At 34.9% G+C, this 13484-nt stretch overlaps 7 protein-coding genes and 1 non-coding gene across 8 annotated transcripts; 4 read left to right on the forward strand and 4 right to left on the reverse strand. All coding sequences in view use genetic code 12, as the record gives it.

Annotated features, from left to right (window-relative positions):
• Positions 1–760: 760 nt before the first annotated feature.
• On the forward strand, positions 761–3301 carry CTRG_02384 (RNA-binding ribosome biosynthesis protein; the record flags this gene model as incomplete). The annotated part of the gene is made up of 1 exon (XM_002548041.1): positions 761–3301. The coding sequence occupies one exon, from the start codon at positions 761–763 to the stop codon at positions 3299–3301; it is 2541 nt and encodes an 846-aa protein (XP_002548087.1).
• Positions 3302–3494: 193 nt separating this feature from the next.
• Positions 3495–4478, forward strand: CTRG_02385 (rhomboid protease; the record flags this gene model as incomplete). Its single annotated transcript, XM_002548042.1, has 1 exon — positions 3495–4478. One exon carries the CDS (start codon positions 3495–3497, stop codon positions 4476–4478), a length of 984 nt encoding a protein of 327 aa, XP_002548088.1.
• A 67-nt stretch (positions 4479–4545) lies between these two features.
• Positions 4546–5160, reverse strand: CTRG_02386 (uncharacterized protein; the record flags this gene model as incomplete). The annotated part of the gene is made up of 1 exon (XM_002548043.1): positions 4546–5160. The coding sequence occupies one exon, from the start codon at positions 5158–5160 to the stop codon at positions 4546–4548; it is 615 nt and encodes a 204-aa protein (XP_002548089.1).
• Positions 5161–5352: 192 nt separating this feature from the next.
• Positions 5353–5445, reverse strand: CTRG_06439. The gene has a single exon. It is a non-coding gene; the product is annotated as a tRNA-Glu (tRNA).
• Positions 5446–5967: 522 nt separating this feature from the next.
• CTRG_02387 (uncharacterized protein) lies at positions 5968–7239 on the forward strand (the record flags this gene model as incomplete). Its single annotated transcript, XM_002548044.1, has 1 exon — positions 5968–7239. One exon carries the CDS (start codon positions 5968–5970, stop codon positions 7237–7239), a length of 1272 nt encoding a protein of 423 aa, XP_002548090.1.
• Positions 7240–7304: 65 nt separating this feature from the next.
• Positions 7305–8471, reverse strand: CTRG_02388 (uncharacterized protein; the record flags this gene model as incomplete). Its single annotated transcript, XM_002548045.1, has 1 exon — positions 7305–8471. One exon carries the CDS (start codon positions 8469–8471, stop codon positions 7305–7307), a length of 1167 nt encoding a protein of 388 aa, XP_002548091.1.
• Positions 8472–9284: 813 nt separating this feature from the next.
• On the forward strand, positions 9285–11858 carry CTRG_02389 (uncharacterized protein; the record flags this gene model as incomplete). Its single annotated transcript, XM_002548046.1, has 1 exon — positions 9285–11858. The coding sequence occupies one exon, from the start codon at positions 9285–9287 to the stop codon at positions 11856–11858; it is 2574 nt and encodes an 857-aa protein (XP_002548092.1).
• A 14-nt stretch (positions 11859–11872) lies between these two features.
• On the reverse strand, positions 11873–12814 carry CTRG_02390 (uncharacterized protein; the record flags this gene model as incomplete). The annotated part of the gene is made up of 1 exon (XM_002548047.1): positions 11873–12814. The coding sequence occupies one exon, from the start codon at positions 12812–12814 to the stop codon at positions 11873–11875; it is 942 nt and encodes a 313-aa protein (XP_002548093.1).
• Between the last annotated feature and the right edge of the window lie 670 nt (positions 12815–13484).

Here is a 13484-nt window from a genome sequence, read left to right on the forward strand (position 1 = left end):
GTTGGCACTCGCCAAACCAAGAACCATGAAAAGAAATTAACAATCGGTAGTGAAAATTGTTCTCGTGGTTGTAATGGATTAAACTTATCACCAAGTACTGAGATTCTAGAAAGATATTGAATTACAAAACAGTCAGCAAATGATGCATGGTTGCTGATAACAACAGCAGGTGTTGAATCTGTTGTATCACCAAATATTCTAAACTTCACTCTGTTTAAATGCTGTATTTAAGAAAAAAAAAATTAATCAGTAATTGTTCTAATTGTTAGTTGTATCTTTTTTAATATACATACCATAAAATACAAAGCTAGATCCCAAAAGAAGTTGCCACAAGTGTTCCTAAACATATTTGCAGTGTCTGGTACTACAATTGATGCCAAAGTGCAAATCAATGCAACTACTTGATAGAATAGTATGTAAACAAATAGTATCGTCAAGCAAAATAGACCTTTAATCCATATAAATATGTATTGAATCTCTTGATCTGTCTCTAAATTGATGCCTAAATGATCAATGAACTCCATTTGCTAAATCCTCAACCTTGGTTGTAAAACTGGAACAAAAAGAAAAGAACAGAACTGGATCTGTCTTAATTTTGGAACTGCACCGCGACATTTTAATTTATTTTTGTGTCCCCTTTTGTTTTTCCTTCAATTTTTTTTTTTTTTTCTATAGCTATTTTTCTAACTCATCTCAATCCACTTTTTTCTGTATTCTACTTAGAATAAGAGATAACCTTTACTCCTATCTATATACAAATATGTCACGTTTAATTGTTAAAGGGCTTCCCAAATATTTTACTGAGGATAAACTCAGAGAACATTTTTCCAAACAAGGAGATGTCACCGATGTCAAATTAATGAAAAAAAGAAATGGTGAGTCAAGACGATTTGCATTTATTGGATATAAATCTGCTGAAGCAGCGGAAAGAGCTGTCAAGTTTTTTAACAAGTCATTCGTAGATACAGCTAGAATTGATGTTGATTTTGCTAAAACATTTTCAGATCCAACAGTACCAATTTCATTTAAAGAAAAACGAAGAAGAGATGAAGAACGATTAAGGGAAGAGCAAGAAAGACTTATCGAGCAACAGAATAGAGCTGATGCAAAAAGACAAAAAGTAAAGCCATCATCTTCAATTGATGACGAAATTTCCAACAATCCAAAGTTAAGAGAGTATATGGAAGTTATGAAACCTTCCCATCAAGTAAAATCATGGGCAAATGATGCCCTTGCTGATGGTTCTGGGGGTCCTTCTGCAAAAGATTTGGAAGATGCATTGAATGGTACTGGAGATGAGCCAATAGATAGATCAAAATACGACGTCGTCACTGCGGAAGATAATGCAAGTGATGATGAATACAACGATTTCAAGGGATTTGATAACCAGAAAGAAGACGATGAAGAGGAAGAGGAACAAATGATGAGTTTATCTGATTTACCTCAAGAAAAGAAATCAGAGGGAGAAGAACAAGAGAAAGAAGAAGAGAATTTGGCAGCTGATACAAATGTTTCAGATTTGGATTGGCTTAAGTCAAGAAGTACTCGTATTAAAGAAAATGGTGAAGTGCCTGAAAATGAAAAAGAGGAAAGTCAAGATGTTGAAAAAGAAGAAGATGCAAACTATGAAGAAACTGAACCAGAATTAACTCCTGAAGAGAAAACAGTTCAAAAAATCGAAGAAACTGGAAGATTATTTATTAGAAACATTTCTTATGACGCCACAGAAAAGGATTTCAAAGACTTATTTCTGGGGTATGGACCACTTGAAGAAGTCCACATTGCTATTGATACAAGAACGGGTAAATCAAAAGGTTTTGTTTATGCACAATTTGTAAAAAGCAGTGATGCAGTTAGAGCATACAGGTCATTAGATAAGCAAATCTTCCAAGGTAGATTGTTGCATATCTTACCTGCTGATAAAAAGAAAGACCATAGACTTGATGAATTTGATTTGAAGAATTTACCCTTGAAGAAGCAGCGTGAGCTTAAAAAGAAGGCACAAGCTTCTAAATCTCAATTCAGTTGGAACTCTCTTTATATGAATAGTGATGCCGTTTTGGAATCGGTTGCTGCAAAATTGGGTGTCAGTAAGTCTCAATTGATTGATCCTGAAAATTCTAGCTCAGCAGTGAAACAGGCATTGGCAGAAGCCCATGTTATCGGAGATGTCAGAAAGTATTTTGAAGACAGAGGTGTTGATTTAACTACTTTTGACAAGAAAGAAAGAGATGATAAAATCATTCTTGTGAAGAATTTTCCATTTGGTACTACTATTGACGAAATTGGTGAGTTATTTGCAGCATATGGTCAATTGAAACGTATGTTGATGCCACCTGCCGGTACTATTGCAATTGTTGAATTCAGAGATGCACCAAGCGCAAGATCAGCCTTCACGAGATTAGCATACAAGAGATTCAAGAGTACTATTCTTTATTTGGAGAAGGGTCCTAAGGATTTGTTTACTCGTGAACCAACCACAAATGAAGTTGTCAATGTTCCAGCCGAGAAGGAAGAGCAAACTGCAGTCGAAGCTAAAGTATCTGCAAGTGAAATTTTGGGTGATGTTAATGAAGATGATGCAAGTGAAGAAATTCAAGGTCCTACTGTTTCTATCTTTGTTAAGAATTTGAATTTTGCTACTACAGTTCAAGCTTTGTCAGATGTTTTCAAAGGTTTGCCAGGTTTTGTTGTGGCCACAGTAAAGACTAAGCCAGATCCAAAGAATGCAGGAAAGACCTTGAGTATGGGTTTCGGGTTCGTTGAATTCAGAACAAAAGATCAAGCCAACGTGGCTATTTCTACACTTGATGGGCACGTACTTGATGGACACAAGCTACAATTAAAGTTATCTCACAAACAAGGTGGTACTACTTCCTCCTCTGCATCCTCAACCAAGAAGTCAAAGAAATCATCCAAGATTATTATCAAGAATTTACCATTCGAAGCCACAAGAAAAGATCTTTTGGAATTATTTGGTGCTTTTGGACAGTTGAAATCTGTCAGAGTGCCAAAGAAATTCGATCAAAGTGCACGTGGTTTTGCTTTTGTTGAGTTTAATCTTATGAAAGAAGCTGAAACTGCTATGAACCAATTAGAAGGTGTACATTTACTTGGTAGAAGATTGGTTATGCAATATGCTGAAAAGGATGCTGAAGATGCTGAAGCAGAAATCGAAAGAATGACAAAGAAGGTAAAGAAGCAAGTTGCAACTCAAAATTTGGCTGCAGCTAGATTGACAGGAAAGGGTAAGATTGATTTGGAAGGGAAGGACGACGATTTTGATGCAGACTTTCAATAGATAGTTTTGACATTATTTAGTAGTACTATATAAAGTGATTTTACAAAGCAATAACACTTAAATCTGATGATAATGTATTCTATTAGATTGAGTTGTAGAATTAAGAGCAAGAAAAAAAAAAATGAATTAGGCAAAAGAAAAAATCCCAGACAAAACATTTCACTCTATTCAATTGACGTTGACAAAACCAACAATGTTGCCATTTAGATTATTTACCACCAACCTAGGCTTAAAGAATCATTTCTTTAGTAACAGTAATATCTTATCGCTATCATTAAAAAATATCAGACACCAAAAGGTGTCTTCTTTCAGTTCTAATGTTCAAATTTTACAATCAAACTTCATTCCCTTCCGTGGCTATATAAAGCGTACTGTGTACCAAGTGACCCTGAATTCACCATTTAGAAGAAGTACGACTTGGAAAAGTTATAATCAGTTTTATAATAGATCGAACTGGGACAAATTGAAAAAACCATTCTTGTTCACTGTTGCATTCTGTGTTGCCGCCACATTGGTATCACCATATTTGTTCAACTACACCCCGTTGGCTTATTTTAAAAGAAACCCGCAAGCACTCCTTTGGTCTATCATTGGTATAAACGGTGCTGTCTTTTTAATGTGGAGGATTCCACGCTTTCAATGGTTCACAATGAAATACGGAATCTTGTTCAAGGATAATATTCAATCTTCTTGGTCATTGTTGGGATCTGCATTCTCCCACCAAAACTTTTTCCATTTCTTTGTCAACATGCTTGCATTGCAATCATTTGGTTCTACTTTGATTGCATATTTAGGTGTCTCCAATTTCACCACAATGTACTTAAATTCTGCAGTTATTTCATCATTTGCTTCCTTGGCCATCCCAACTTTCTTGGGCTCATCCTTATCGGTTGCCTCATTAGGTGCATCTGGTGCTATATTCAGTGTCTTCGGTGTTTTCTCTTACCTTTTCCCAGGTGCTCCAGTTGGTTTCTTTTTCATTCCGATCCCTGGTGGCTCTTGGACCTTGTTTCTTGGAACCACGGTTTGGAATGCAGTAGGTACTGTCTTAAGATGGGGTACTTTTGACTATGCGGCCCATCTTGGTGGTAGTATCATCGGTTTGGCCTATGGTTATTGGTACAATAGAAAGAGAAAGGAACAGATCAATAGAAGACGTGTTGTTAGAGGCTTTTAGAGATAAATAATAACCTGTTGTTTTATAACTATTATTCCATTGTATATACTGTATATTTATTAGGTACTCAAGCAAATGAGACTTTCTTTTTCTTGTGTTTAGGAGCTTCTTCATCAGCATCATCTTCAGCTCTTCTAGCCTTTGCGTTCTTTCTTCTTGCTGAACGAGCAACAGAAGCTTTACTCCTAAGTTCTTTCTTCTTACCTTCTAGTTTATCAATCTTTTCTTGTTCCTTTCTTTCAATTTCTTGTCTCTTCAATTCTCGTATTTCTTCTAATCTTCTTGCTTTCTCTAATTTACTTTCATTTACTTGGTCATATTTGTCATTAATTGATTTAACCAATCTATTTAATGTTAAGGAATCATTATCGGCAACAAATTTCTTACCTTTTTTACCACGTTTAGCTTTCACACCTGGAACAATAGCTCTGTTTAATGTAGGTATATTCAATTGATCTTCTCTATAATCTTTACCATTCTTAGCCCCATATAACCTTATCTTTGCCTGTTGTTTCTTGACTGCTGATTTTGACATTTTCTTTACTGTAGATTTTTGTTTTTGTTTTGGTTGATCTTCTAATAAGTTCATGGCTCTTGAATCTGAGTATACCTCAGGTTCTATCGACCTGGTTCCATTTTGACTCTTATTTCTCTTTGCTGTTTTAGATTGTCTTGGTGCCATTGTTGTATACTATTCTGTTGGTCAGTATATTAAAAAAAGAAGTGGAACTTGATAAGTGATGAGATGTGCAAAAAAAAAAAACTAAATTGAAAAAAAAAAAATACTTCTCAATGAGAAACTAAAACAAAAATGTTTGTCTAGTAAACAGAAAGTGCACAAAGTAAAGTCTAACAAAATTAGAAAAAAATAAATCTCCCTTACGGGGAATCGAACCCCGGTCTGCTCGGAACTTTAAACCTGTGAAGATTTGAAAGCGAACCGTGATAGCCACTACACTATAAAGGAAATTTGTTGAAAGTGGAAAATATTTATCGCATCTCTACTTAAAAATTTTAAGTGTAACTCAAGTTATGCTTTTATGTCTTAATCACCAGAACTGAAAATTAAAACAATAAATTGTCAATCCTATTTGTTTCTTAGGTTCTAGCAACTACTTAAATTTATCAAAGTTCAATTATATGTGCTGTGTGGGAATTCGGGTTTTTAGCAGTAATTTTGTAATAATTCCCATTGAAAACGTACATACAAAACTGCAAGTCTAAAATCTGATACATTATCACTAAACAACGATAAACTTTCAACGACAATTATACCCAAACAGCATTGCTGACATTTATATTCAAGAAACATCATTCCTTGTTTGATATTTGAATCGCTTTTTCGTTCTCGCAAAAAGTTTCCGTAAACTCGGTTAAAAGCTTATCAGTTAATTGGTTTATTTTTCTTGAAAAGATAAGAAATCTCCCTTTGTTGGATATCTACCAATAATATTTACACAGCTTTTCTTTTCTTCAAGCTTGACCAATTATGCCAACTGATCCAATCCGTTATGTTACAAAAGTAGATCTTACCAAGCCTGGTGATCAACAACCACAGGTGCACAATAGATGGCACCCTGATGTTCCATTTTCTGAAACCATCAAACCTGGAGAAACCGTTAAAATTGAATGCCTTGATTGGACAGGAAACCAGATTAAGAACAATGATACCGCTGACGATATTTTGAATGTTGATTTGACCAGAATTCATTACTTATCTGGTCCATTCAACATTGAAGGTGCTGAACCAGGAGACGCTTTAGTGGTAGAGATCAAAGATGTGCAACCGTTAGAAAGACAGCCTTGGGGATATTGTGGTATCTTTCACAAAAAAAATGGCGGGGGTTTTTTAGATAAGTTTTATCCTGAGGCAGCCAAAGCAATTTTTGATTTAGAGGGAATTCATGCAACTTCTCGACACATTCCACATGTCAAGTTCACTGGATTAATACACCCAGGAATCATGGGTACTGCCCCTTCTGCAGAAGTATTAAAAGAATGGAATAGTAGAGAAGCTGGATTGATCAAAGAAATTCAACATAATCACGACACTGCCGTTGCAAACACCCCGTTAGAGACCAATGCCCATGCTGGTAGAGCTGATTCTGAATTAGCAGCAAAAATTGCAAAAGAAGGGGCCAGAACAATTCCAGGAAGACCTGAAAACGGTGGTAATTGTGATATAAAGAATCTTTCTCGTGGATCCAAATGCTATTTTCCAGTTTACGTCCCTGGTGCAAAGTTTTCGGTAGGTGATTTGCATTTCTCACAGGGCGACGGGGAAATCTCATTTTGTGGCGCAATTGAAATGCCTGGTGTTATCACGATTCAAACCAGAATTATCAAGGGAGGGATTGAAAAGTTATCTTTAAAGAGTCCAATTTTCATTCCTGGGGATGTTCAAAATCATTATGGTCCGTCAAGATATTTGACATTTGAAGGTTTTTCAGTGGATGAAGAAGGAAAGCAACAGTTTTTATGTGCTACTACTGCTTACAGACAGGCATGTATTCGAGCTATAGAGTATTTGAGAAAGTTTGGTTACAATGATTACCAGATTTATTTGTTGCTTTCTAGTGCTCCAGTTGAAGGGCATGTTGCAGGAATTGTTGATGTTCCTAATGCATGTACCACAATTGGAATTCCAATGGACATTTTTGACTTTGATATTGGACCCGAAGGAGGCTTGATAAAACAAGATATGAGAAATTGCGCATTAATAGAAGGAGCAAAACATAAATTGATATATGAGTATAAATAAATACTACTTAGTTAAGAAAAAGAAAAGAACCGAATACACAAACTAGACATCTAAAAAAAAATCAATTAAATAGCCAACGATTCCAATCTGTCGCCCAAGTATTCAGGACCATGATAAATCAAATTTTCATCTGGTTTATTTAAATCCTTCAAATCCGCAACAGGTCTTTCACCTCTGGCAGAAGAACGAATAATTAATCTTGAGTCAGTAGTATCAAAGTCAAGAATAGCGGAATGGGCAACAACTCTGTTATCAAAGATAACAACGGTGTTTGGTTCCCAATGAGCTCTGATTTGAAAGTCATGACCTTTCCAAATGTGGTCAAGCAAAAATTTCAACAATACAGCCGACTCTTCTTCCTTCAAACCTTCAATTCTTTTGGTAAAACCATTGTTAACATACAAAACCTTTTGTCCCAATGGAGTGGTTCTAATAACTGGATGAACATTTTCAACCGGGTGTCTCTTAACTACACCTTTTTTAAAGACAGCAAGATTAGCTTGATCAACTGCACTGTGGACAGCTTTCAAGCCTTCTAATTTTTCTCTAAACAATGGGGACAAACGGTTGTAAGCTTCAGTAGTACTAGCAAAAACAGTGTCACCACCACCAGATTTTGGAATGTTGGTAGCAGAAAGGAAAGAGAGTGAAGTTGGGTTTAATTCATAAGAAACATCTGAGTGGAAACCAACAAGATTGTTTCTGTTAACAAATGGATCTTCTTCTGTATTACCACTTAAAACAACATGAATATCAGAAACCCCTTTTGGTGAACCTGAAGTTGGATGAATATGTGGTGTACCATAGTAGCTAACGTAATTGGAGATAAATTCAGGACCTTTTTCAAGGAAATCTTGGTCTCGGAATACCAAAACACCTCTTTGAGCAGCCAACAAAGCCAATTCATCTTTAGCTTCGTTGCTAAGATTAGATAATTGGATACCCTTGATTTCAGTACCTAACTTTGGAGAAATGTTGTTGGTTTCATAATCACCACCTTCTGGGAACAAGTTCACCAAGTCCTTATTTGCTCTGAGAGCAGCATCATGATACTCAATGAATTCGTATGGTTCATAATTTTCAGATCTGGACCAAGTTGGAAGATATTTATGAGCTTCCTTGTTGACTTTTTCAGCAGCTTTTGGAGAAACAGAAACATTTCCCTTTTCGTCACTGATAAGACTACTTCCACCGAAGAGAGCTTTTGCTACTTGAACATAACGGGCTGGCATTTTATTTAGAGTTTGCTTTTTGTTTGATTTGATTGATTTGATTGTGATAATTAGGTTTATTTTGGAGATATCCTCTTAGAGATTCCGTCTGGTTTATATACCATGAAAAAAGAGGTCTCAATCAATAGTAAAACCTTAAAAATAAAAAAAAAAATTGTGGCTGCGAAAAATGATTACCACACTTTTCAAGTTAAATCACCAATATGAAACCCATTTCTTTGGTGTATTTCTATTTTAGCTATAATAATAATTTTACAACAATACAGATAATAATCATTGTGATTTATCACTAGCATTAACTGACCCTAAAATTAGTCAATTAGTAATGCAAATCGTAATGTGGCTTGAGATATCTATCAAAGCATAAGACGTTGAGAAATGGACAAACGGTCGGAGGACAATACAATGTTGTCCTTCGCAGAAAAATCATCCTTAAAAGTTGGAGTAAAATTAAATAATGGTAACTTAATTTTGCTAATTACTTACGATTAATTGCAAATTCAAACTCAGTTGCTGCCACAATCGAGCGATTTATAATTATGCTTCCATTTTGAGTCATATTAGATACAACAATAAACAAATAAACTATTACCAATTGCTATTACATCCACAATTACTTGTTGGAAATCCATTTTCTTTGGGTTTAAAATAATTGGCACGGCTATAATGGGAGATATCTCCGAAATTTAGTGTACCCGTTCAAAAAGGGTTATCTTGCAGATCGGGTGAGAGTTGAATTGAGTTTTTTTTTTCTTTTTATTTTTTTTTGTCATTGATGTAAGGTGCAACTGATAACGACAGTTAATCAACAACATGATGTCAAATCAAGGGGAACCCCACACTGCCACAATTCAGTTCAATTGGAATGTTTTACCCGTCACGAGACTTGAAGAGTCTCAAATAGTTGCCCCTTTAGGTTGCCTATATTCTCCATTTTCAAACGAGACGGAAGCCATACCCCATACAACAAATCTACCTATTACGTGCCTGTCATGTCAAACATACTTGAATCCATTCATTAAACTAGATAGAAAGAATGGTATGTGGTGGTGTCCTTTTTGTGAGAAGAGATCATATTTACCAGAATATTTGCCCATCCCAGAAGCAATCAACAGTGTTAACGACTGGCCAATTGAAATGCGAGAAACTAGTCTGACTATAGATTATCATTTGCCTGAAGATATTACAACCCCAACAAATGATAATATACCATTAGTATATTATATTGTTATAGACACTTATCAGCAATTTGCGGATTTGTCGTTCAAATCGTTGATTAAATCAATCATTCAGATACTTCACAAGCTACCATTTGGAAGCCTAATAGGATTAATGACGTTCAACAAGAGTGTCCAAATTCACAATATGGTGAAAAACGAAATGATTGATGTTTCCATAGGTGATATTTTAACTTCAACTTCATATACTAAATTATTCCAAGAAGAAACTATTACTTGTTTGCTCAGGAAATTAAATCTCCTGCCACGAGTCATGGATTCAAATGAGAATAAACTATTAGATGCTGGATATTTGATAGAACTAAACCCGTCTAGCATTGGATTTATAACTGACTATATCAGAAACTTGAATGGATTATATACGGAGAGTTTCAAACCTCCTAGATGTACTGGATTTGCTCACTATGTATATTCCATTATGTTTTCCCAACTCGGGTTTAGAAATTTCATGGGGAAGGTTTTGTTCTTTACAAGTGGTCCTTGCACAGAATTTCCAGGGAAAATTGTTGGTGAAAAAGACCAAATGAGAACTCATAAGGATATATATGCATTAGAAGCAGACAATTTTACTGCATCTTCCAAGTATTATACTTTACTTTCGTACATTGCATGTGGACAGTCTGTTAAAAAGTCTCTTGAAATCTACAAGTCTTCATCTTTGAAAACAACAAAGTACGATATAGATCCAATAGCTCCTGTTTGGTCAGTTAATCTAATCGTGGGTTCATTGGATCAAGTTGGGGCATACGAAATGAAACCACTCATTGGGAACAGTTCAGGAATAGTTTATTTGTTAGAAACATTTGACTCCTACTTACTTCCACAGATGATTTCCAGTTGTATTGATTCAACTAAACGGAAAGTGACCCTAGAGGTATCTACATCGAATGGCTTGAAAACTTCAAAATTAATATCTAATGGAAATTATGCGCTTCCTTCGTCATATCACAGGGCTTCAAAATTCCACCATTTGTATCATGATAAAATTGATGACGAGCTAGGCGAATTTGATTCTCCTCAATTCAAAGGTGGGTTTACAAACAAATGGAAATTTAATGAGTTATCCCAGGATGATACATTGTCGTTATTTTTCAAAATGGAAACCATTAGATCAAATTCTGAATTGACGAAATCTGGTATATCTCAAGTATATATCCAATTCAAGATTAAATACTGGGACCCAGAAGAACGAAAATGGATATTAAGAATTACCACCTTAAGGAAACCAACAACACTAGCTTACTTGAATATTGATTCTAATCGTAAAAGTGAGATATATAAAGATCACAAGTTTCTTTTAGGATTCAACCAAAAAGTTTGGGTAGTTTTATTAGCCAGACTAATAATCAATAAAATTGATACAAATCTTGGCTATTCATCCTTTGACAAAGTAGTACATCTTATTGATAGAACGATGATAAAACTTCTTTATCATTTTGGTGGGATTTCGGTCAATTCAAACCAGCCACAGTCATCCAACCCTTATTATCGTTTGCGAACCATGTATGAAATCAATGAAAATTTTAGGGCTTTACCTTCCTTAATTTACAACCTAAAACGAAATTTGAACCTAATCAAAATTTTCAATTCCAGTCCCGATGAAACTGCGTTTTGTCATTTGTGGTTTTTAAGAATGAATTCAGAATTATCATTAACCGTGATAGAACCTGTTTTGTGCAACGTAGAAGGAGAAAAAGTTACAAGATTACCATTAGATTCAAGCTGCTTGGAGTCAGCTAAAAGTGAATCATTCTTAGTGTTAGATTCTGGATTTTTGTTGGTAGTATACTACCAATATTCTCAAGATGACAAATTGCCATTACATCCATCAAACAATGATGCTATGATTGAAGATAGAAATGAGCTTTTGCCTTGGAAATTTATTAGTGATCTACTCAAAGACCGAAAGATTGTTACAAAAGTTGTTTTCACACAACGAAATCATTCACAAGCAAGATTTTTATTATCGAGACTAGGACCAGTCGAGGAAGACATTCCAAATATGAATCAATTAGATATAAACAAGAGTTCTAGCTATTGGTCTTTCTTGAAACCTTCAAAAAACAAAACTAGAGTAATCACCGATGACCTTACTTTGAAACAGTATTATGACAACTTGGTGAAACAAGTGAAAAACTACCATGTATAGAAAAGATTGTATATTTATAAGTCGTTAACAAAAGATGTAACTTTTTCTATTAAGTCATCAATAGCCCCCTCATCGGATCCGTCACCCAAATCATGTTTACCACCTTTAATTATGCCACTATACTTGCTCCAATAGTCTGGCGAGGTTGCCTTTTGCCAATCTGATATCAATTTTTGTTTATCAACATAATTTGGAACAAACTCATCACTTCCACCATATAGAATTAAAACTGGTTTTCTAATCTTTCCAAAACTATTCTCAAAATCCTTTTCATTCAAATAAGAAGAAAAATAATCATCATCACCTCTTTGACTAGCCAACGAATAGAACCGATAAGCGGTTATTGGAACATTAAAAGCAATTCTTTTGTATTTTTCAGGTAAAATTTCCTTAGACCTGCCTTGTGAGATATACTCATCATAAACATTTTGAACCAATTCTTCAAATTGTTTTTGATCACGACCCAATCTAAATGCTTCCAGATCAGATACTGGTGCTTGCAATATCCCACCTTGAACTTGGGCTGATTCCGGTAAGTCTTCTTTGTACAATGTTTCAGTCAAATAACGAATAACATCTTGACACCCAGTAGAATGTCCTATAATTACCACTTTTTGTCTCTTCCCACCACGTTCTGATCTAAAATATTCAATTGCTGATTGTAGTTCCGAAATGTCACGGTCCAAGGATGAAGTACCCCAACCTCTATAAGCAGAAGATAACAATACTTGAACTAAACTCCAGGAATTACCATCTTTGCTACTAAATTTCGAAGAAGCCGCTTGTGCCAATTGGGGTAAATATGGAACGTTTAGTAACCCATTGCCTAATCCACCAATGAAAAGCAAAATATTTGGAGAAACATTCTCTGAATCATCAGTGAATTCAAATGCTGTCAAATTGAAACCGTATGTATGAAGGATTCCTTTCTGTTGTGGTACTTTACTCAAAGACATGCTTTTATTATTATTAATCTATGTGTAGCAATAGTATCAGGTATTTGTTAATTGGATGATTTTTCGATCGAACGTTGATATTTGCCTCTTATCACTCAGTTGCTGTGGCGCGCGAGGGAAAATCAATTCCGACTTGGTTTCCATGCTTTGAAATTTCCAGGAAACTGCAAAAAAAAAAAAGGAATATGATTGAGCTAAGGTTAACATGAAAAACCATCCATCAACAATAGTGCATGATTAAAACTATTTTTGATAGTTAGTCAATAACGTAAACAAAATGAAGCTACTTTTGAAACATCATTGTTTGTAGTTATTGTCATCTAAACTCTGCGAAAATTGTTTTATGAAGCAGCATTGAAACAATGCCGATTAAATCTTTGATTCTTCATTTACAATAAGGGACAAGATTTTGGATTTCCTGAATAAAATATCTATCTGAAGTGACAACCATCAAACATTGTCAAGAGTATTTAAAAAGAATTAAAAGATAGTGTAAGAGCAAAGTCGATAGATTATCAACACTAATACCGTCAGCAATCGAATCAACCAATTTTTTTTTGTTCCATTTTGTTACATTATTATTATTTTTTTGATTCTCGCACGCCTTACATTTTCTTTCCAAACATGTTCCAAAAACAAACTCAGGAAAAATAGACTAAAACATTAATTG

The sequence above is a fragment of the Candida tropicalis genome (genome assembly GCF_000006335.3).
Source record: "Candida tropicalis MYA-3404 genomic scaffold supercont3.3, whole genome shotgun sequence".
NCBI lineage: Eukaryota > Fungi > Ascomycota > Pichiomycetes > Serinales > Debaryomycetaceae > Candida > Candida tropicalis.